The sequence below is a fragment of the Aythya marila genome (assembly GCF_965140915.1).
Source record: "Aythya marila genome assembly, chromosome: 1".
Lineage (NCBI taxonomy): Eukaryota > Metazoa > Chordata > Aves > Anseriformes > Anatidae > Aythya > Aythya marila.
Genome location: NC_139042.1, coordinates 130,409,426 through 130,430,989, shown reverse-complemented (window position 1 = coordinate 130,430,989; position 21,564 = coordinate 130,409,426). Strand labels below are relative to the sequence as shown.

At 43.6% G+C, this 21,564-nt stretch overlaps 1 protein-coding gene across 1 annotated transcript in view; it reads right to left on the bottom strand.

The window, feature by feature from the left end:
• ST8SIA1 (ST8 alpha-N-acetyl-neuraminide alpha-2,8-sialyltransferase 1) overlaps window positions 1-19,036 on the bottom strand; it is a 145,854-nt gene extending 126,818 nt beyond the window's left edge. The window contains exon 1 of the mRNA XM_082778595.1: window positions 18,676-19,036. Within this exon, the coding sequence (XP_082634721.1) occupies window positions 18,676-18,923 (248 nt within the window). The 5' untranslated portion in view covers window positions 18,924-19,036. The remainder of the gene's footprint in view (window positions 1-18,675) is intronic.
• Between the last annotated feature and the right edge of the window lie 2,528 nt (window positions 19,037-21,564).

Below are 21,564 nucleotides of genomic sequence, written 5' to 3'. Positions count from 1 at the left end.
ACCGACATGAAAGAGCAACATGTATCTTCAAAGGCAAAAAGAAGTTGCATGCTTGGGGGGAAGCTTTAACCTGTCAAAGATGTGAATAGACAGCTGAATGAAGTCCAGTTTAGAAGAGATACTTGTTCCACTCACTTTTCAGAAACTGCTTCCCACATCTTGTAACTCTCAAGTTGTTTAGGAAACAAAGCAAGATTCGCCCAGTTGGGAAGCACACTCTTGATACCCTGCCACCTAGCAGTCCAAGCTGATTAGCCAAACAAAACAGAAAATGTTGATTTTGATTTCCCTCTTCTACCTGGCTTCTATTTTTCATGAAAGCTGTAGGAACTACCTACTATCCAAATTTGGATAAAATTGGACAATGAGACATTTCAGAAAGGGGGTGGAGTATGGCTGAGATTTCAATCACGTAAGTCACATTTCCTACTGGATGAAAATAAATAAATAAATTCCAAATAATACCTTGCTTTAGGTATCTTGAAAAGGACAACATCAACAAAACTGTGTTCTTTGTTGCCCCTGTATACCCAGAATTATACACCAGTTAAGCTGTAATTGTCCAATTCTGGATCAAGGCCAAGACTTAATGCACTGTGAAGCGTTGACACTGGACTTCACTTACAGCCTGAGCTGCTGCAGCCATCAACACCACTTCTGAAAACAGCTGATGATCAGTCTGGCCAAGTAGCCAGAGAGATCACTGAGCTGAAATCAGCCATCCTTCTGTGTAGTGACAGATGTCTTCTAGCAGATTAAAATGAAAGGTAGAATAATCACAGATTAAAACAGAGCCAGTTTAACTGAAGTGTATCTTGAACTTGCACTTCTGCTATTTGCTGTTACAAGCTTAATTTCTGAGGCAGTTTTGCTAATTTGTTTTAAATCTTGCCTGACCACTAGGTGTTATTAAATCAGTTTTCATAGACGCAAATCCTTTGCTAAATGTAGAAAACTGGTTCAAATAAAGGAAAGGCACATTCAGTTTAGAACTTTTTTTCATTAGAAGCTCCAATTCCAGTACTTTCTATCTTTGCCACTTTTTTTCTGACTTCACTAGAGGAAATCTTACACTCATCTAATTCCATCATATTTAAATTCAAGCTATTCCCTATTTCATAGGCTTACTAAAATGAGAAAGGATCTTATCAACTCTGACTTGGAATGAGATTCTCAGTCTGGTCTTACAGGGAAGGTCAGCTGAGATGCTTTTACTCATCATCTACAAACAGGTACCTAAAGCCAAAGAGAGCTATCCATGTTTGCAAGTGCCTCTATTACTTATAGCAGGAGGTAGCTATTGTAGGAGTATTAACAGAGAAATTTGTCTTTCAGATGGTTAAAGTAAGTGTGATGAATCTCAATTTGCCATATATAAAGGTAACTATGCATCATTAAAATAGAGCACAGTCACAGGAAAGTGGGTTTTTTTGAACATATCTCAGGAACAAAAATTGCCATCATACCTAACTCCCTTCAGCACTTTACTAGAAAGGATTATATACAAATGCAGAAGTAAACTTCTGCCATTTCCCCACAACATCTTACTGACAACTCTACCTAAAACATCTCCTGTGATCACTTAACTCATGCTCAGACCTCCATTCTCATCAGTGCTCGCTACTGCAAAATAGCCTAGACTATACCAGGAGAGATGGAAGAGTCCAGCAGAAGTTTTCCCAGTTCCCATCCACAACACCTCATTTCTGAGTCATGCTACTCTTTCACTAGCAACCTATCCTGAGCCAGTTCCCTTTGGTTGGAATCACAGCACCAGTTCCCTGTTTGCCACTGCAGCTGTATGTTTGGATTCCACAGTAAATAAAATATCAAGAATTTCCCAGGTCACACTTGCTAGCTAGGACCTAAGCACTCTGCATGTCCTCTAAACACATATTCTGCATTTGTTAGTGAAGTGGTGCTTTCAAAGGACATGCAGAGGCTTATCACCTGAGATACTCCAGACTTTAAGAGGAGCTGGCAGGGCTCCCCTGAACACTTCCCCAAACCAGCTATAAAGAATTTGCCAGTGTAATCAGACAACATAAATCTGGCCTTTCAGGACAAAAATTCAAATAGCACTGAAAGCACAGTTTCCAAAAGTCCCATCTCCAAAGCACGCAGAATTTCCCAAGCATATCACTACATCTTGTCAGGGCTCTGAAATAGTATTGGCATAATTCAAATAGTTTCAGCCACCAAGGTCATCCACATTTACAACTCCAGCTTCCAATTTATTGCACCTTATTTTGCCATTACCATTAAACAACTCATATTTGGCAGCATTCGCTGCAAACATGGTTGCACAACAGACCACAATACTCAGTGTTTTGGGGGACACAACTGGTTAAACATAGAAGAAGCAGTAGCAGTAGAAACCAGGAAGTTGCTTGGCAGTGAAAAAGAACAGGTGAAGAGGGGACAAGAACTATGTCCCTGTCTATCCTAATCTAAATAGTTTGCTGCAGTATGCTCCTTGCTGCTGGGAAGAAGTCAGGAATGCACAGACTCCATTACCTGGAGCAATCAAACAGCTTCCCTGGGGATAAACATGATTTATGTACTGAGTTCTTTAAGGCCTGAAGTCCTGGCAATATAAATAAATAAATAAAATAAAAGCAATGTAAGCAATGTATCCAACTTCACCCCTTTAATCTGGTGGCCTTCAGCAAGTTTGTTAAACACTACATGCAAGAAAAGAATTCCTAGAAGCCTGTCAAACACAAAATCATGGAGATTACTACATGCTCTGACTCCTGCCTTATTTTGCCAAGATATTTGTTTTCCATCTACCTCTCCTGCCTCTGCCATCTGCTGGACCTGCCCCCAGCTATAGAACCCCTTCTCCTCTGCTCAAGCACTCCCAGCGAGGCAACAATTTTGAGACACTTTAGGATCCCAGGGCTATGAAACAGCTTCCTACAGCTATTGGAAATGTTCCTGTCAGAGAATTTAAGTTTGGGGTTTCACTTTCCCTCCTCTTTCTGCTCTAATGGTCAAGAATTTTCTGTTTTTCTTAGATTTCCAAACACCTGGTAACAGGATGCATTAGAGTTCAAGCAGTAAATAGGTGAACTGTTGCTGCTTAGATAGCTGCCTGGCATAATACAGTGCTGCAAAACATGCTACCTTATGATGCCTCTGAGAATTATATATAGTGCAACATCATGAAGCTCTAAACAAAAGCAAAACCTGAAGTGTTTGACATATACAGCCACACATATCACAGGAAACTATTTTTGCTTGAAGGACTGTTGAAATCCTACATTTAATTAGCCTCACTGGCTTCCACAGAGTATCCATAATCCAAAGACAACTAAATTAAAAAAAAAAAAAAAAAGGCTTGGAACTAAGTATTGACAAGAGCTAAAAGGGAGATTCATAAACCCACAGTTACAAACTAGACATGAAACCCTGACAGCCACGCTGTCTCTCAGGCTAGACATCCCACTGACCTGCAAAGGGGAAGAGGAGCTGCGCTGCTCGGGGAGAACTGTGTGGTATCTGCACAACTCCAACAAACAGTGCCCCACTCAACAGCAACTCGGGGGCAAGCTGAGGTCCAGTGTATCTACTCCAACTTGCTACCTTCATCAGGTAATCACCTAATCACCCTATCTTCACTAGGTAATCACCATGAGGAACAATCCTGCCCCTGCTTGGAGCAGGAGGTTGGGCTACAGACCTCCAGAAGCCCCTAAACACCCAAATCATCCTGTGACTGTAATGTACTGATTGGTCTGGACCTCATCAGTTTGGACTAGACATAGCTCCATCATTTATCGCTATTGTGGTGACTACATGTCAAGAATGAGGGTCTCTCAGCAGAGATGGAGCCCAAAGATGCTGTAGCCCTTCTTGGGGGTGCCTTCTCTTTCTGTAGCCCCTCCTGCCCGCTTTGCTGGGACAGCTGTGGACTGATTTCACAAGGAAGTGACAACAGACTCCAGCACGGTTGCTGGCTTTGTGGCTTTTCTTCCTGCCACCAAGTAAACATGAGAAACGTGTCCTGTCACACAGCTAAATGTTAGTCTCCATGACTGCTGTAAGAAAACTTTGGCAATCACACCCACATGACGTGTACTGCACAAAAGGTGAAGTAACGTTTGCTTTCTGGGAACGCATTTGACTGAACTTGTCATTACATTCAGAGCTCCCAGCCCTGAAACTACCTGGTGAAAATTCACCAAGTGCTTGAGAGCATCCAGCAATGGGGCAGTCCAGTTCCTACCTTTTCAAGTCTAGAAGACAGGACAGAGAGTCATATTTAACCATGGGAATGACTTTTAGTTGGTCCATGCTACTCGTATCAAGAAATTCAAGCAGTTATTTAGAAAGGAGAATCATATTTCAGAAGTAATAATTAAAAAATTTAAAGAGCAGTAATTCAATTTCCACAGTGATTAAACTGTTTACTGCCAGGCTGAAGATGGGCTATTTCATTTTCAACAGTATGTTGGCATTTTGTTTAATGGTGCAATGTAACAATTTAAAAATAAACCAAAGAAATAAACAAATTAGTACAAAAGTGTATACCAACAGAAAAGGAAATGCATTTTTAAAGCAATTAAATACCAGTCTAAGAATGAAGCATATATTGAAGGATGAGAGAACACTGAGCACTCTGAGAACACCTGAATTTTCAAAGCATAATCATGTTTCAAAAAGGGACTGGCTGTTTATGCAGGCACCAAGAATGTTACCATTGACGAGAGTAATTTTGAACAAGGTATTAAACTATGTTACTCATAGCCTCAGTACTCTAAGAACGTGAGATATTATTTTGGGGAGAGATTTTACTACATACCCCTATCTGTTGCATCACTTTCTCCGCAACATTTGGTGCAAGCCCTTGACAGAGACAGGAACCTCAATGGACCTGATCTACTAGTCCTACTAGAGACCTTTCTGTGCTCCTACACGCTGTAATCAAAGCTATGGACCGATTTATGCTGCAAGCTTCTCACAAGTTTGCCTTGCAGTGCCCCAAAGAGTGTCTTTTCACAGACATGGGAAAGCTGCTGTATTTGGGGCAGAAGCTAGATGAAGTAAACATTTCAGAACAAAAATCACAGGCATACAAGACTTGAGACACAGAATTTCATTGCTTTCCACTCTGCCTCCTGCCCAGCAAGTTCAGTGTGGAGAATATGCTGGGTCTTGATGACCAAAAGCATGGAAGCTCCATGTCTGCTCCAAAACACTCTGCTTCCCAGAGCTGTCCCACAGTTTGGAGCCAAAACTATCCAAATGCAGGTGTTGTAGGAGTTCTAGAAAAGCTGGATCTGCTCAGCACAGTGCTGAATATACACTATCTGGGCATCAATTTAATGTCAACCATGTGCTTGACTCTACTAGAGCACCAAGTAGGAAGTCAGTTCAGCAGAAATGCTAAGGATAACATCCAAAGAGAAAAAAAGAGTGCCTCTGTTGTAAAGTCTCACCCTCAAGCTGTAGTAACAATCCCCAGTTTTTGACACACGAAGCAAAGAATTGTCCATCAATTCATCGTCCCCAAGCATGAGCTGCTGGTGTTCCAGCAGGTAGTCTAAAGCTCAACATACATACAGTTCACTAGATGCCAAGTTTGTGGATTGTCTGCTTGGCAACAGGCAACATGCAAACACAGAATGGAGGGGGAAAAAAATAAAGAAAAAAAAAAAAAAAAAAAAACAGAGCAACAAATGTTGTTTTGCTGCCTTATTGCTAACCATATGGACATTTTCCCTACCATGGCTCTGAAGTAGGACAGGTACCAGAGATAGCTGCAGTGAGTGGGCTGTATTCCACATATTTCATCACTCCACTTCCAAATCTCATTGCTTTAACAGCCATCTCTAGAGAAAAATGATTCCCATATGTCCTATCTTGTGGCATGAAAATGCCCTCTCCTATTCCAGTTTCATATCCTCTCTTATACTGCAGAGCCCATTCAAACTGGATCCACAATTTACCTAAGTGACCTGCTTCCATCTGATACTTGATCTTCTCAACTGAGATTACAGTAATTTAATCCATGTTGATTTAATTGGTACTCCCTGGGTTGTCTTGCCCAATTGAACTGTTCTTAAATTGCCCGCTTCATTGAATGTTTTGTTCTTAATTGATTGTCTTTCTGATTTATCCACATATTTGCTCTCAAATTTCCTAACCACAGTCTTTCTTCCTTTGATATATTGCTTCACCTAAGTGTTTCTTTACTTTCTCTGTTTTTACTGTTTCTTCTTCTTCAGTGCCCCTGCTGCTAAAATCTACTTGCCTCTGTTGTGTTGAAACCTACCAACCTTCCTTCTCCCCTCCAGTTTCCTAGGACCCTTCCCTCTCACCACCTCACCATCACCCTCTCACCACCTCACCATCACCCACCCTGCCCTCCAAGCAGATATATTTTCTTTCCTGGTGGAGTACCCCATTCCACAATCCCTTCTTTTCACGTGGCAAAAGGGTTCTGACACGCTTCCTAATAGAAAAATAGCTGACCCAGGCATACGCTCCCCACAGCGGCCGAGCCCCCATGTTGCACACCCTGCCTGTGAGCAGCGGCTACTTGGCCAGCACCCACTGCCCCTGCGTGATGGACACAACACGGGGGGAAAAGGAGTGGAGGGAACTGGGACACAGACTGAGCCTAATTAGCACTGCTGTTTATAGAACAACTTGCTCTTTAAAATGGGAAGAGATTATGGTGTCTACCGGGGTCATTTTGGAGTTGGTCCAAAGAATTCAGTTATGCTTGAGCCAGAAGCTCCTGAACTGCCGCCTCCGAGTAAGCTCACAAGGGACAACATCACAGCAGCCTGGGGGACCTGAGGGCACGGGGAGAGAAAGGAAGCAAGAAACCCTGAAGGAAGCTCCACGCCTGCAGGTGCGTAACATTTCTTTTCCTTTCTGAGACCAGGAGGGTCCAGATATTATGGCAAGACATTACTGCTATCAAGGCACACTACAACATACAGGCTTGGATAAATGATGAACATTAGCTAGTACTCTTCTGAGAAGAAGGGTTTACCAGCTTCCTCAGGGAAAGTACCCAAAATATTTTTCATAGTAAATAAACTTGTAAGTTTTTTCAAGCAGAATGCCCAAGTCGCTGACAACGTTTATACTACATTATAAAATGTGTATATATAAAACATATAAAGCAATTTGCTTTTGTGTTTCTCAAATAACATTCTGTTTATCAATTTTTAGTATCAATATTTAAAATACACTGCTAGACAAAGCAAGCAAAAATCCTAAACTCTTTGAGCAATTAATGCAAGAAAAATCTGCTAACTCTGAGTATAAAGGTAAAAATTCAATAAATAAACCACTCAGAATCACTGAATCATGTAGGTTGGAAGAGACCTCCAAGATCACCTAGGCCAACCTCTGACCGAATACTAACAAGTTCTCCCCTGTACCACATCACTAAGCTCTATATCTAAATGTCTTTTAAAGACGTTTCAGTGATGGCAACCGAGTCGTAGCCTGCCTGCCGCACGATGGCTTCCAGCTCCTCCTGTTTGTTGCCCACGCTGTGTGCATTGGTGTAGATGCACTTCAGCTGGACCACTGCCTTCTCCCCTGGCCCTGACACTGTTCCCCCAGTACACCTCTAATGAGCCTTATTTCATCCCTGTCCCCCCCTTCTTACCTAGTTTAAAGCCCTCTCAATGAGCCCTGCCAATTCCTGGGCTAGGATCTGTTTTCCTCTTAGAAATAGGTGGGACCCGTCTGCAGCCATCAGGCCAGGTGCCGAGTAAAGTGCCCCATGGTCAAAAAAAAATATTTCTGTGTTGGCACCGACCTCTGAACCACACTCAGCCTACTCAGTCTTCAACTAGGCATCTTAAGATAGGAATACTGCTTGAAAGTTGGTTCTAAAATACTTTTAAATCAAGTTTATGTGCTTGGTGCCTATTCCAGAGCCAGCCGGGGAAAATCCAGGAGATTTTCCTTCCTCATACACTCAACCCACTTGCTTTAGAACCAAAAAAGGTGAAAATGAAATAACAAAGCCTAGCTATATATTCATCAGATTTGTTGAAAGCTAATCTGTTCTTAGCAGTTATCATACTGCTTAAGAAATATCTGTAGACTGAGGTGCATTTCATGAGAGGAAACAGCTTACTTTTCAGGCTTTTTAGGATTTCTTTTAAACTCATCTAAGGCAAACTAAGTTATTGATCTTAAATGAAAAGGAGGAAGAGTCTCAAAGGACACACTGCAGAGAAACACAAGACAACACCTGAAACCAAATGATCAAGTCAAATTCAGGAAAGAACTTAAGATTTGTAGTCCTGAGCACACCCCTATTCCTCTAGGCTGGCCCCTGATTTCAAGTGAAGGCTTGCTGCACACACACATTGTGCATCATTGTGGGTATGTGACAGAGAAAAGAGCCTTCACCCCACTAAACCCCCTACCACAACCACTCACCCCAGAGACTGTAGAGGCAACTTTGCCTTTCTCCGTGATGTAGATTTTTAGTTCCACAGCAGAAGAGAAAGCAGAATTTGTACTAAACTTAATCATCTGTGTTATGAGTGCTCAGGGAAGCCAATACATTCCTCCACAGGTGAGGTGGGGGAAGAAGAGATTCAAGCCTCTTAGTAGAAGACTCTTACCAGCAATGGTCTGTTTGACAAGGGAAGCATAAAACAGGATTTTTAAACAAAATGAGAGAAAGCACTATGTTCACTCAGCAAACACACAAGGCAAAAATAAACATGTTGTCACAGGCTGGATCCATTAGCATTTACTGAACCACACTACATAAGTATTTTCACTTGTTCTGTTGTCTAAACAGAACTATCGAAACACATGATTTCTCTAATGATAGGTTTACTTCTTTGTTGTTGTTACCATTTTTGGATCCACAACTCAAGTGCTACGCTCTGCCATTCCCTTCTGGACATGCTTAAGCATTTAAAGGCAATGACTGGAGTAGGATAGAAAGAATAAATATCTCATGTGCATTTTTACTGCTTCTTCCAACTGGGCATACTAAACCCCTGAGATGCTCAGCATTTGTCCATAAGGCTCAGCAAGTGTGTTTGTGTTAGATGTTTACTGGGTGCCAAGACAAAATGTTCAATTAATAGCATGCCCTATAAAGGAATGCCCAGATTTTTTTCCTCCTTTTCATTTCACTGTTGCAGCTTCTTCTGTTAAAAAAAAAAAAAGTGCATCTAATTATAGGTTAATATGTAATTCTCACTATAGAAACCCCTACAATTTAGAAGCCATGAGTCAGGCCCCCAGAATTATGATTAAGGCACAGAGATTAGGCATTTGGAAAACAACAACCCACAATGGATTTATATTTACCTTTTGGCATATAAACCCCCATTCATGCTTCCAAGCCCCTCACTGTAGCTGAGGCATAAAAAACTCCTTCTTTGTTTTCATTACATGAAATCCAGACCATCATAGTTTCACTTGATTGCAGAAAAGATCCAGACCATCATAGTTTCACTTGATTGCAGAAACTGCTGTTGCCCACCCTTTTAACATAACTGTTAAAAGGGTGGGCAACAGCAGTTTCTGCAGTATTCCCAATGTTATATCAACTGCAAGCATATGTGGCTCAGGATCTGTTCCTGCATTGCTCTAGGTGGGTGAAGCCACCACCAAGCCAGGTGAAATTCTGCACGTGGGCATCTCCTCACTGCTGAGTCTTGGAGACTGGAGACAGAAAAAAAGTCGAAGCCCTGGCCCTTGGCAAAAGGTTTCTTAGTACTCTTGGTTGAAGACCTCCAGAGTAAGAATTTTAAACTCCTTTCTGCTTAAACAAGGAACAGCTATGTCTAAAGTATAAACTTTCTCAGAACTTACAGATGAGCTATCTGGTTTACAGATAATTCTTCCGAAGTGCTGGAAATGCATATGCAAGCAGACATAAGTAGACACTGTGTGCAAAGTTTCTCATCGCATCAGTATTTCTTAATTAACGTGATAAAAATCACGAAGGTCCAATAAAAAGCAAGTAAAAAAATAAACCCAGTATGCATTTTTTTCAAACATATTCTTTGCTCTTCCTTGTATTATCTGGGTTGCAATCAATTCCACTAACACAAATCGGTATTTTCAGCCCCTGTGCAGAGTCCTTTTTCCCCTCCCTAGCAGAACAGCATTTCTTCCCTCTTGCCAGCTCAAGACACAGCTGCAATTTCATTGAAGATTCCCCGTCTGTTTCCCTCCCTTTTAAAGCTTTGTTTCTTTGTAATGACCTTTCCAGAAATCTTGTTGCTCCGCAGAAATATTTGGATCAAGCAGAAACATACAGCTTTCTGCTTATGCAATGTCTTTAGCATTTTATTTGCCCACATGGTCTTATCGAAGTGTTAGAGGAACTCCCTGCACCTTGATTCACTCACACACCACAGAACTGCCTATCCTCAGCATAGCCAAACACTCACGTGCACTACTTCCCACTTGCAGCAAACATTTGCAGAAACTTTGGAAAGACTTAAGTCAGGCAGTAGTATGCATCTCAAAGAATCCTATGTGATATAATGCAAAAGCATCCTCCATGCTTCAGAACCATACTACATCACTGCTTTCTAACATTGCAACTTGTTAGGGAAAACAAATGTAAACTGTAAGTTACTACCTGAGAACAAATATTCATTTCTCAAGTCAATACTGTATGTTGAATAAAGACCTATTCTATTCCCTTTAAACAAATTAATGCTTCAGTAGAAGCCCTAGAGAGATGACAAAGATTTACAGAAAAGAGTTAAGCATTTTCCCAGTAGTAAGCTGGTACCTCTAGATGATGCCATGAGTGGCAAGAAGGAACACTACTCACCAAATCCCCAGCACAAGTACTTGGATCTTTCTTCCAGAGAGCAGTTGGATGGCATGTCACTAGCAAACAGCCCAGGTATTTCTTTGCAGGAAGAACTGTAGTAACAGGCAGGAAATCTACTCCATTAATCAAAACTCCTCATCTGCATAACTGGGATAAATCTCACTATATGTGTTCTCAGACTGAAAATCCTTCAGAGCATGGAATGTCCCTCTGCAAGCTTGTGGCACAGTATAAACAACCTCAGTAGAGAACAGCAATTACTCCTAAAACTCCCTCACTGATTTTAGCTGTGACCTGGACAGGAAGTTCAGTTAGAGTGATAGCCTTTTAACAGAGACTTTTCCTTAACTTCCATTATAACTCTATTTCCTTACCTGTATAAAAGTACATGGGGAAACAGAATTAAGTCTCCTGGCAATCAAAAGTAAAGATTTAAACACAGCTGAGTAACTTGAGAGTCTTCATCCCATTAAACCTAGTCTTACTGACTTTCACTGAGAGAGGCAGGCATTGGTGAGCCCTGGATTCAGAATCACCCTTTAAGTGCATATTTGAGTGCTTTGAGGACTGGTTCTCAAACCCTGTGGCACTCCTGAGCATTACTTATAGTGGTAGATACCTCCTTGCCCTGCACTGGGACATGCTATAAAGCATCGCTGATGGTGCAAGTAGAACATCGTATATGATGGAAACTCCAGATATTGCAGCAGATGAAACAGCATTACAAGAGCTGAAATTCGGCCAAGGCAAAGCACATAGAACAACATTAAAACCTCTTCACTGGAAGGAAAAAAAAAAAAAAGTTTTGTATGTCTTTCATCTTCGACAGGAAATACAAAGCAGTTACTCCTCAATTACAAGGTTGGCCACTCCACACATTTCAAAAATAGACAGAGGAAGTTTTCCCACAAGAAAGCAAGCAAAATAGCAGATCTGTTTTCTCAGCACTCTTTAAAATACAGGCAAGTTACATAGCAGCTTTTAAATGCACCCTCAGAGCAGAGGAAACCTGGTAAGTAGATCTCTTATATTGCTACTACATTAACATAAAGTCCATAGTTTATCTTGAAAGTGTGATAGGTAACAATAGGGTACCTAAAAAATGGAGAATGACACATGCCATGAGCATCAGTGTGACATTCAGGAGTCTGAAGGTGACTGGAAACTCAGTAGGAGACAGAGATAAAGGAGCAAATAATTTCATACATGTTCTTTATATCCAATTAGCATTCAAAGCAGCGATGATTTTAACAGGAGCCATGCAAGGAGTCTGGGAGTCCCTTGAAAGCTGAGAAGGACTTCAAGCAGCATAAGGCTGGGAAGATATTTAAGAGGCAAAAAGAAACAAAGATAAACAAAATGGTCACTCAGGAGATGAAACTATGCTCAGAGCAAACATGGAAGACAAAAAGGTGGTAACCATTCCTGTGCAGCCATTCCAACCAGGTTTTAAAACCTCACTGTAGTCACATTTCTGCTTGAAAAAAAAAATAATTGTTAACTGAAGAAATTCAAGAGGGCTTTTCAAGAGGCTGATGAAATAGAAGGAGAAGTAAAAACAATTCAATCTGTTGATTTAAAAACAACTGCCAGAGCAACAGGTATAGCTTCTTTTTGAAGCTCAGACCTTCTGTAATAATTACTCTTTTGGAAGAAGTCTTCGCTAGGGTTAAGTGACTTACCAATGCCATCACCCACTCCACCCTTTATCTAATCAGTTTAGATTGTAAGGCCCAAGAAAAGAATTGTCCCTGGCTTTCTATGCATAAAAATTGTGACATAGTGAAACCTGAATCTCTGCAGAGGTTTGCAAATACTACATAACACAGATAACGTGCTTCAGCATGAATTTAACTGCACACAGCTAAGTTAAAATGATTTGACAGTAGTGTGTAACTTTAAGAGCAATTTTCTTGTATTTTCAAAGCCACACATAGCATACAGAAAAAAAGATGAAAATATATACAAAGATTTTAAATTAAACATTTTTAAGATATTTAGAAACTGGAAAAACAGAAGATTGCAGTCCAAACAGCCTCATCAATTCAGTGAGGTTCATCCTCACTGTGGGAAGATAAATTCTAAAGGGGGACACACAATTCATTTCCCATGCATTTATCTAGTAGGAGCTAGTCTCAAAAATAAGTCTTTTTATATGTCATTGAACATACATCAAATATGCTGTTTGCTTCACTGCTGTGAATACCAAAATTACAAGCACAGCTATAAATCACAAGATATATATTGGGTTGGTATTCAGTGACCATTACATTCACTACAAGGTAGGAAAGGGGAAAACACAGATGTGAAACTATGTACATCCAGCAGTATCTGTGTACGCACATACCAGACATTCAGGGCCCTAGTCTGGTAACCAAAATTCCACTGAAGTCTCTGTTCCTCCAGTTCCCTGGTGCCTGGCACTGGGCCTTTGGATGCTCCCAGCTAACAGCAAAAGTCTTAGTTGGTTACACCCTCCCAGAAATGCTGGCAGCACTACAATCTTTACAAATTCAAACAAGCAAAAATCTCTGCAAGAGCAGATACTGGTACCAGGGAACTCAACTGTATGTTGCTTGTGGAAGACAGATTCAAAGTCTGTAAGAAAAAACTATTTATGGGCAAGGAAGGATACCACGAGCAAGAACTCAGGAATCCTGAATTTAATTCAATCTTGCCACCACAGCCCTAAACTGCAAAGACACTTTGAACTAACTCAGACAACTAATCCTTACTGTTTTCAAGTAATTTAGGTATCCGAAGACTTGTAAAGACCTTGAGGGTATGGTCCTAGACCTCTCTGCAACTTGCTTTCTTCACCACAGCCTCCAAATAATAGTATGGGGCAAGAACACTTCTTTCCTCTCACCTTTAACCTGCTTTTCAAACTGGTACCTCCTTGCCAAAACAACTTCCCTGCTCAGATGGAGATGCTAAGAAACTACAAATTGCAAATACACAATTGCCACGAAATGCAACAAACATAATGGGGGGGAAAAAAAAAAAAAAGTCACTCAAAATGTTAGTAAGTTAAAAATATAGGCATGCAGTAGCAACACCTAGTCAGGAGAGAAAACCAAGCTGGATTTGGCAACTGCTGAAGCACATTTGAACCTACGGTTCAAACCCGATGGTTTTAGGATAGAGCTCCACAAGCCACAGAAGTAGAAGTAATCTAACCCAGCATTTCCAAGCTCCAATCCGAAATTCATTTTTCACATCTCAGTGAAACAAGCAGCAATAATTTAGAATCCTATAAAGCTGCTTAAGCAGGGCAAAACTCTTATGTAGTCAACTTGAGCAATATGAAGGTTTATCTCAGATTTGCCTCGAATTATCCCAGTAAGGATCACACCTCTTATGTAACTTCCAGTGCCTGCATCAAAAGAGAAGGAAGAGTCAGCTGAACTGAAGGAACTCCTGCTGACTTGGCAATAGCATTCATGTTACCCAGACTGGGAGGTGACCTGGAATACCAGCTCTGCATTAACACGACCTAAAAATGAAAAATGATTTGTAGGAGAGGATGTTCTTTGGTGTTTGCTGTGATTGTATGTGAGGTACAGCTATTAACAGCTGGCAGAGAGCAGCTGACAGATCACAGTAGGAAGACCCACCTGGCACCACACATGATGGTGACACAGCATTATTTTTGGATGGCACTTGAAGCTAACCATAGGAGAACCTTCACGCACTCTGTTCACACCTACACAGCGTTAAGAGCAGAGACCAAAAGCACCACAGTCCATCAAGCCTGGATATTCTGCCTGGATATTCAGCCACTTCTGTGTGATTTCAAGCTAGTAGCTTCACCTCTCTGTCCCTGGAAAATGGACAACAGGCCAAACCTGAGGAAAATGGAGCAGAGAAGCCACCTGCAAAGATAAGCAGAGCCAGTGTGGATCTAGGGACAGGGGGACAGCACTGGGGAGCAGAGCCAAGTTGTAGCAGATGCATTGGACTGGAGGCAGGTCACCAATGGTGAGTTCACAGGAGATGTCTGCCACCAGCTCAGCCAAGCCACCCCCAGAATAAACCCTGGAGAACCTTTTGGCACCACACAAAGCTGCTGCAGCAGAAGTAACAACATGATCCGAATCTCAAGGGTATCATTTTCATTGTCCTCATCTCACAATTGTCTCATCTCTTCCTGAGGAAGCCTCTAACCTCTAACTCAGTCACTAAACACCGTTGAACCATGTAAGTTAGTGCAGTGGGAGCTCTGACAGTCAAAAGCCGGTTCACAGAACAGTTTGGGCTAGAAGGGACCTTAAAGCCCACCTGATTCCACCCCCCTGCCATGGGCAGGACACCTCCCACCAGACCAGGTTGCCCAGAGCCCCATCCAGCCTGGCCTTGAACACCCCCATGGATGGGGCATCCACAGCTTCTCTGGGCAGCCTGCTCCAGTGCTTCACCACCCTCTGAGTGAAAAATTTCCTCCAAATGTCTAATTTAAATCTCCCCTCTTTTAATTTAAAGCCCTTCCCCCTTGTCCTATCACTGCACTCCCTTGGTGAAGAGTCTCCTTCCTGCAGGCCCCCTTTAGGCACTGAAAGGCTGCAATAAGGTCTCCCCAAATCCTTCTCTTCTCCAGGCTGAGCAACCCCAGCTCCCTCATCTGTCCTCATAGGAGGACAGAAGTTTTTCCACACAAGGTTTCTGACTGCTCAGAGGAGTCCGCCCTGGCTGACAAATGAAGAAGTGTCAGATACACACACAGCACTTGGGATGTGTGGTTGTATGGAGCTCATAAAGCAGATGGGAAGATTCAGCTCTGCCTTTCATCAACTGCAATAATTTTAAATAAAATGATCCTAAAGGTATTCTTGAATGTAATTTGTTTCACTAATAACAAACAGCAATTAACAAAATTCTTGCCTAAATAATTTAAGCAGCACTAAGACCTTAAAAAAGCTAAGCAATCTGTAAAAACAATTAGTGCGCAATAACGTTAAACACCTCAGAGGATGACAAGCCATTATACTGTAGGTAAATTAGACACGTTAGCCATTAGTGACTCTAATGACAGTTTCATTCCTATTCTGACCGCTTTGTAGTGCGGGCAGCCCAGGATCAAGCAGTTTGCCGTCTGACTGACAGACTGTTATTCAGCATTCGTCGGAGACAAGATATTTCCACAGCAGAGTTTGACTGCCCTCAGCCAGTAGTGACTTGAAATTTAAAGGATGCTAATAGCAATAATTTGTTGTCAGGCTGTGCTTACCCCTGAATGCCCAGAACCTGAAGGCTTTACAGGAAGCTATTGTCAACTGTGGAAAGGATTTGGACCAAGAGCTCTTAATAACCTCAACTCTATCTTCAGGCTTTTCAGGATTTGTTCCTTCATCTAAGAACCTAGGCAACTGCTACGCAGACACCCACTGCACTGATGCCAGCAGGACCAAGCACACAAACATCATGCGAGAATTACTCACAGAAGTCGTGTACGCAGAGTCAAGGCTGAAAGCATGCATTAAACACAGATTCACTCGGAAGCCAAAGGCTTAATCCTGCTCATTTTGTAACTCTCACAACCTGTCCTTATTCACAGATGCAGAAGGCAACACATACTGCAAGTGAAGGACATAGCCTCAGAAACACATGGCTATTTACACAGGTGTTTAGATTTGGAAAACAACTCAGTGAGTCCATATTCAAACACAAAACCCTCACGTAAATCATCCCACAAGCACCCAGACAGCGCATGTACCTGCATAAACAAGAACATACATCGGCCAGACCTTTTTATAGGGTTTCTGAAGGAAGAAGGAGCCTCTGTGGAGATTAAGGAGTTGCTGGCACTCATCTGCCAGGGTTCAGCCCACATTAGCAGAGGTGCTTTCTCTGACCTTGCTAAGCTACACACTGAAGAGCTCTTTGAATTTGGCACAGAATGCAAAGGGAACAGCACTCCCTAGTTTTGAAAAATATATTTTGATAAAGTTAACTATGTGGGGACAATCATCTACTTCAACAATAGGAGCCAAGTGAGTTTATAGGAAGAGAGATGCAGAGGTGTCAGATATTTTCACTAAGTAGCAAGAACCTGGCTGTTTGAACACCTATCCAGTACCATGTTATAGAATATACTATTATACAAAGAAATACATGCAAGCATTGTATAATACAAATCAGTAATGGGAAATCTTCTACTTCCTCATATGGATTTTTAGCAGAAGTACAGATTTGTTCTTCAGAACTGTGCACAGCCAAAATTGTTTCACAACCTCCTGCGTGCAGGAGTGGTAGGGAGAATAGCAATCCATGTCCTTCTTAAATAAGGATACTATCTTATGAAAACCCACCCAATATTAGGCTACTGTGGAAGGCGGTATTACTTCAAAGCCCACACACAGGTTGTCTACAAAGCTCTATACCTGCTGACCAGTTAAAACAGAGACCTGCATTCATAGAGGTTCCAGTACAAACTGAAACCTGGAGCTTTTACAATGCTCTTCCATAAAAAGAAAAGAATGGTAGCAAAGAATGTCGTTGTTTCTGTTAATTGTATTACAATATAGAGAAGTTTACCTGATGAGGACTTCAATTTCCTAGCTTTCTACCCATGTTAAGAGCAGCAAATCTATGCAGCAAGAATACAGAGTTCTACATCACTATTGTTTGACTATTTTGGTATATTCACTACATATCTCCAGTGAAAATTTCCTTTAAAAAAGCGTGAATTCCTAAAGCAGATTGATTTAAAGTTCATTGTATTTAGCACTGCGCCAACTGAGCAAGACACAGATGAGAAACCACAACTCACTTTATTGAAAGATATTCTCTTCCATAAGCATCCTTGAGATAACCACTATACCTAGACAGTGGAAAAAAACATCTGGGCAGGTGGAATAGTTGAGAAGCCACACATTTTTTGTTTGTAAACCATGTGGCTGAAATAGACTAAAAAATATTTTTTAAACTGAAGTTGCAGCAGCTTTGTCAACCTTCAAAGCAACATTTGGTTTACAAACATGAAAAACAATGCATCAAGCTCTCCCTTATATCACCTATCAGGGTAATTTTTTTAAAAACGATTAATCTACCTAAAAATGTAAATCTGTGGCACAAAAGAATTAAGATAGATTAATAACTGAGACCAACCCAGTGTCTTCCAGTTTTCTACCCTGTGCTCTAGAACAAGGATTCTACATCAGAACCTTTTTGCTAGCTCTGTATTTAAGGGAGGACTTCTTTCAGGCCTAGCTTCTATTAACACAGACCAATTTAACATCTCTCATTGCTTTTATTTCCTGCAAGCTCCAGGTGCTGAAGGGTGTGCTTTTGAAAAGCTGCAAAGTTTCTGCTATCCCAGTGGACAACATACTAAGCAATCACACACCGGCTCCAGTTCACAGCAAACACAAGTTGAGCTGCATTCGCAAAACAACGAAGAACGCCAAGTAGCGCCGTGCGCCAGAACAGAAGCCCCTAGGAACCGGGATCTGATTCACTCTGGCATTTACAAAAGAAAGGGAGCCTTTCTGCAGGCATTCCGGCTACCACTAACCCCGACCTTTCGCCTGCTGCTCAGAGGACAGGGAGAAAACCCAGCTTCCCACCTGGCGGGTAGGGGAATGGAGACCCCCGGGCTGTCTGCATTTCACCCAGCCGCTCGAGCGGGTTTCAGGGGAAGGCAAATCTCCTCCGCGCCCACTTTCAGGCCAGGGTCGCCCGGGAAGCCCTCCCTGCCGCAGGGGCACCCGGCTGCAGCCCGGCCCTTCGCCCGCTCGGCCCGGGGCGAGCCCCCCACGAAAGTTTGGCGGGGCAGGAGGGGTCGGGGCCGGGCAGGGGGCGGCAGGAGCGGAGGGACGGCGCCAAGTTTGGGGCGGCGAGGGGCTGCCCGTCCCCGGCCGCCCTTGAGCCGGCGGTACCTGAAGCCGGCGACCGCAGTGTGGTTCCTCCTCCACGCCTTGCCCTGCTGCAGCAGCACCCCCTGCACGATCTCCTTCTCGTCGGGCAGCCGGTAGACGGGGAAGACGTAGAGCCAGCAGAGGACGAAGACGCCCAGGGCGCTGGCCCCCACGGGCAGGCGGGTGCGCGGCCACTTCCACGCCAGCCCCGCCATCCTCCTCCTCCTCCTCCCGCAGCGCCGCCGCGGCGCCGGGCTGCGCTCCTGCATCAGGCCCTCGCCGTGCGGGGGCCGCCCAGCCCCGCCGCCCTACGCCCGGCGGCCCGGCCGGCGCCCGCTGCCCGCGGCCATCGCATCCCGGCCGGGCTCCTCCCGGGGGCTGCGCCGCGGCTGGCTCCTCTCTCGGCGGTGGCTGCTGCCGCCCCTCCTCACGGGCATTTGGTCCCCCGCTCTGCCCGCCAGGCGAGGCGAGGCGAGGCGAGGCGATGCTCCCCTCCCTCCGCCTCCCGCCCGCTCTCTTTACCGCGGGCCGCCCCGGTAAATTTCCACCCCGGACCCTTCCCTCGCTCGGCCCCGCGCCGGAGCTTCCTTCCGCTCGCACCGGGGCCGAGGCAGCTCCCGGCCCCTGCGCGGGGCTGAGGAGCCGCCGCCGAGCCCCCCGCAGCCCGTCCTCCTCCCCCGGGAGCCGCCGCACCGCCCGGCAGCGGCGCTCCCGCCGGGGCCGGCCCCGCAGCGCGCCCTGGCGGCCATCTGCGGCCCGCGGGGCCTGCCCGCCGCACCGCCCCAGGCTGCGGCCGGGAGCCGGCTGCCGGGGAGCAGCCCCCGGCTCGGGGCGGCGGCTGGGAGGGAAGAGGTGGCCCCCGAGGCTGAGCCGGGGGTGCTGGGGGCGCTGGGTGACAGAGCCCGCCGGGAGCGGCCCGTGTGAGAGGGGAGCGGGCGCCGACTGGCAGCGCCGTCTTGTCCGCGTGTAGCCACGGCGCTGTAACTCGGGAGATGCAAGGATGCGGGGGGCCATTCACAACCTCTCTTGTCCGAGACCTGTTACTGCGGAATAAATGTTGTTTTCACTCACGCCTTACACAGCACAGCTGTCTAGAGCAAATGGGAAAAGAAATAGAGCACTGTGTCCCTGGCCAACACCTGGCAAATACCTTCCGAGCAGGACAGGTGTTTGCATCCTCCCTAAGTAAACTTGCGTTTTTGGTGAGGAAGCTGTTTACCGACGGTAGCATAAAACTGTCCAATCAACTCTACTAAAACCAAACAGAACTAATCGATCCGTCCCCGGGGGTGTTCAAGGAAAGGTTGGACCTGGTACCCGGCGCTTAGGGGACGTGGTTTAGTGGGTGATATTGGTAGTGGATATTGGTTGGACTGGGTGATCTTGGAGTCTTTTCCAACCTTTATGATTCTGTGATCTTTAGGGAGACTTATTCAAAATGTAGTTAGCTAGACTTATCAAAAGTAAAAATTATTAAAAACATGCAAAACTGTGTGCATTTTTGTGTAAATGTGCAAAACCATGCACTCCAGATTAAATTCTGCCTCATTGCTCACCTTTAGTCAAAAAGAGAGACAAGCCTGAGTCTTGATGTCACTTGGGAAACCAGAAAGTGGAAAAAGGAACAAAGAGAAAGTAGAAATGGCTTATTATTTCACTGTCCAAACTGGATGCAATGAAGTAAGTAGAAATTAAATAGATGCAGTTATTTGCTAGTTTCTTCATTAACGTAGTCCCTCCTTAAGTAGAGTAGGGAGGGATCATTTCCTTAATAAAGGATTATTACTTACACAATTATCACTTACACAATTAGATGCAGGATTAGGGGATATTTTTTATGTGTGAACCTATAAGGTATTCCCAAGCCTTTCGCCTTATTTTTCCTTTCCTTTCCTTTTTTTTTTTTTTTTTTCTTTTTCCTGATTATCTTTCAGCCTCAAGCCCCCAGGCTGTTCACTGAATTTATAACAGTCCACAGTCTGTCTAGTGCAATGGCTGTTAACTCCTTCATCGTTTCCTGCCTACAGCGCACAAGGAGCCAGATGTACCAAGACAGAGATGAGGCAGAGCCTGTTATGTTGTTGCTGACATGGCACAAAGAACTGAAAATGTCTGGCCTCATTCTGTTATTATACAGGTAGAAATTTCTTCTTTCCTTACCTTCTTTCAGTGAGCCCTGAAGAGAAGCGTACTGATGCTTTACATTGTGGGTAATGATTTCAGGTGGAGAATAAACTGCTAAACATTAATCTTGCTTTCAAGCAAACAGTCTTAACTACCTCAAAGGCAGTTTGCAATCATTGTGAAGATGTAGTAATTGACAATCCGTGCCTTTAAATCAAAGCCAAAAGATGGAACTATCCTCTCTGCTGTACTTCACATTAGTGAGAATTTCAATAGTGAGATTTATTCTCATCTTCATTCTTTTGGTCACAGTTAAGATCTACAAGCACAAAGGCTAATTATTCTGGATGAGGTTCGTAAACAGGCCTAATACAGGAAAAGACAAATATATATAGAGAGAGATAGATGCCTTCAGAAAGAAACATAGAGAAAAAGCAATGGGTGAGACCAGTGAATAACGAGCATTTTGAACATTAAGAAGAAATAGTGTTACTATCCACAGATCAGAAGGAAAACAGTGTTATGATTTTCCTGGGTTCACTATAAAAACCATCAGCAGACCTCTCTTCTAGTTTTCTATTGCCTGTTTATTTGCCACAACAGTGCAAACCGTACAGCCATGCAGACTCATTCACAACATCCCTGAGCTAGCTGTACTCATCTGATGGCTTTGCATTTTCTTTTCTGGCCCTGTGGGTGGAGCTGAAACTCTGCTGTTACTTAATGCTGCTGCTGTATCTGAGAAAGCCGTGCTCAAGAGAGCAGGGTAAAGACCTTTTCTGAGCA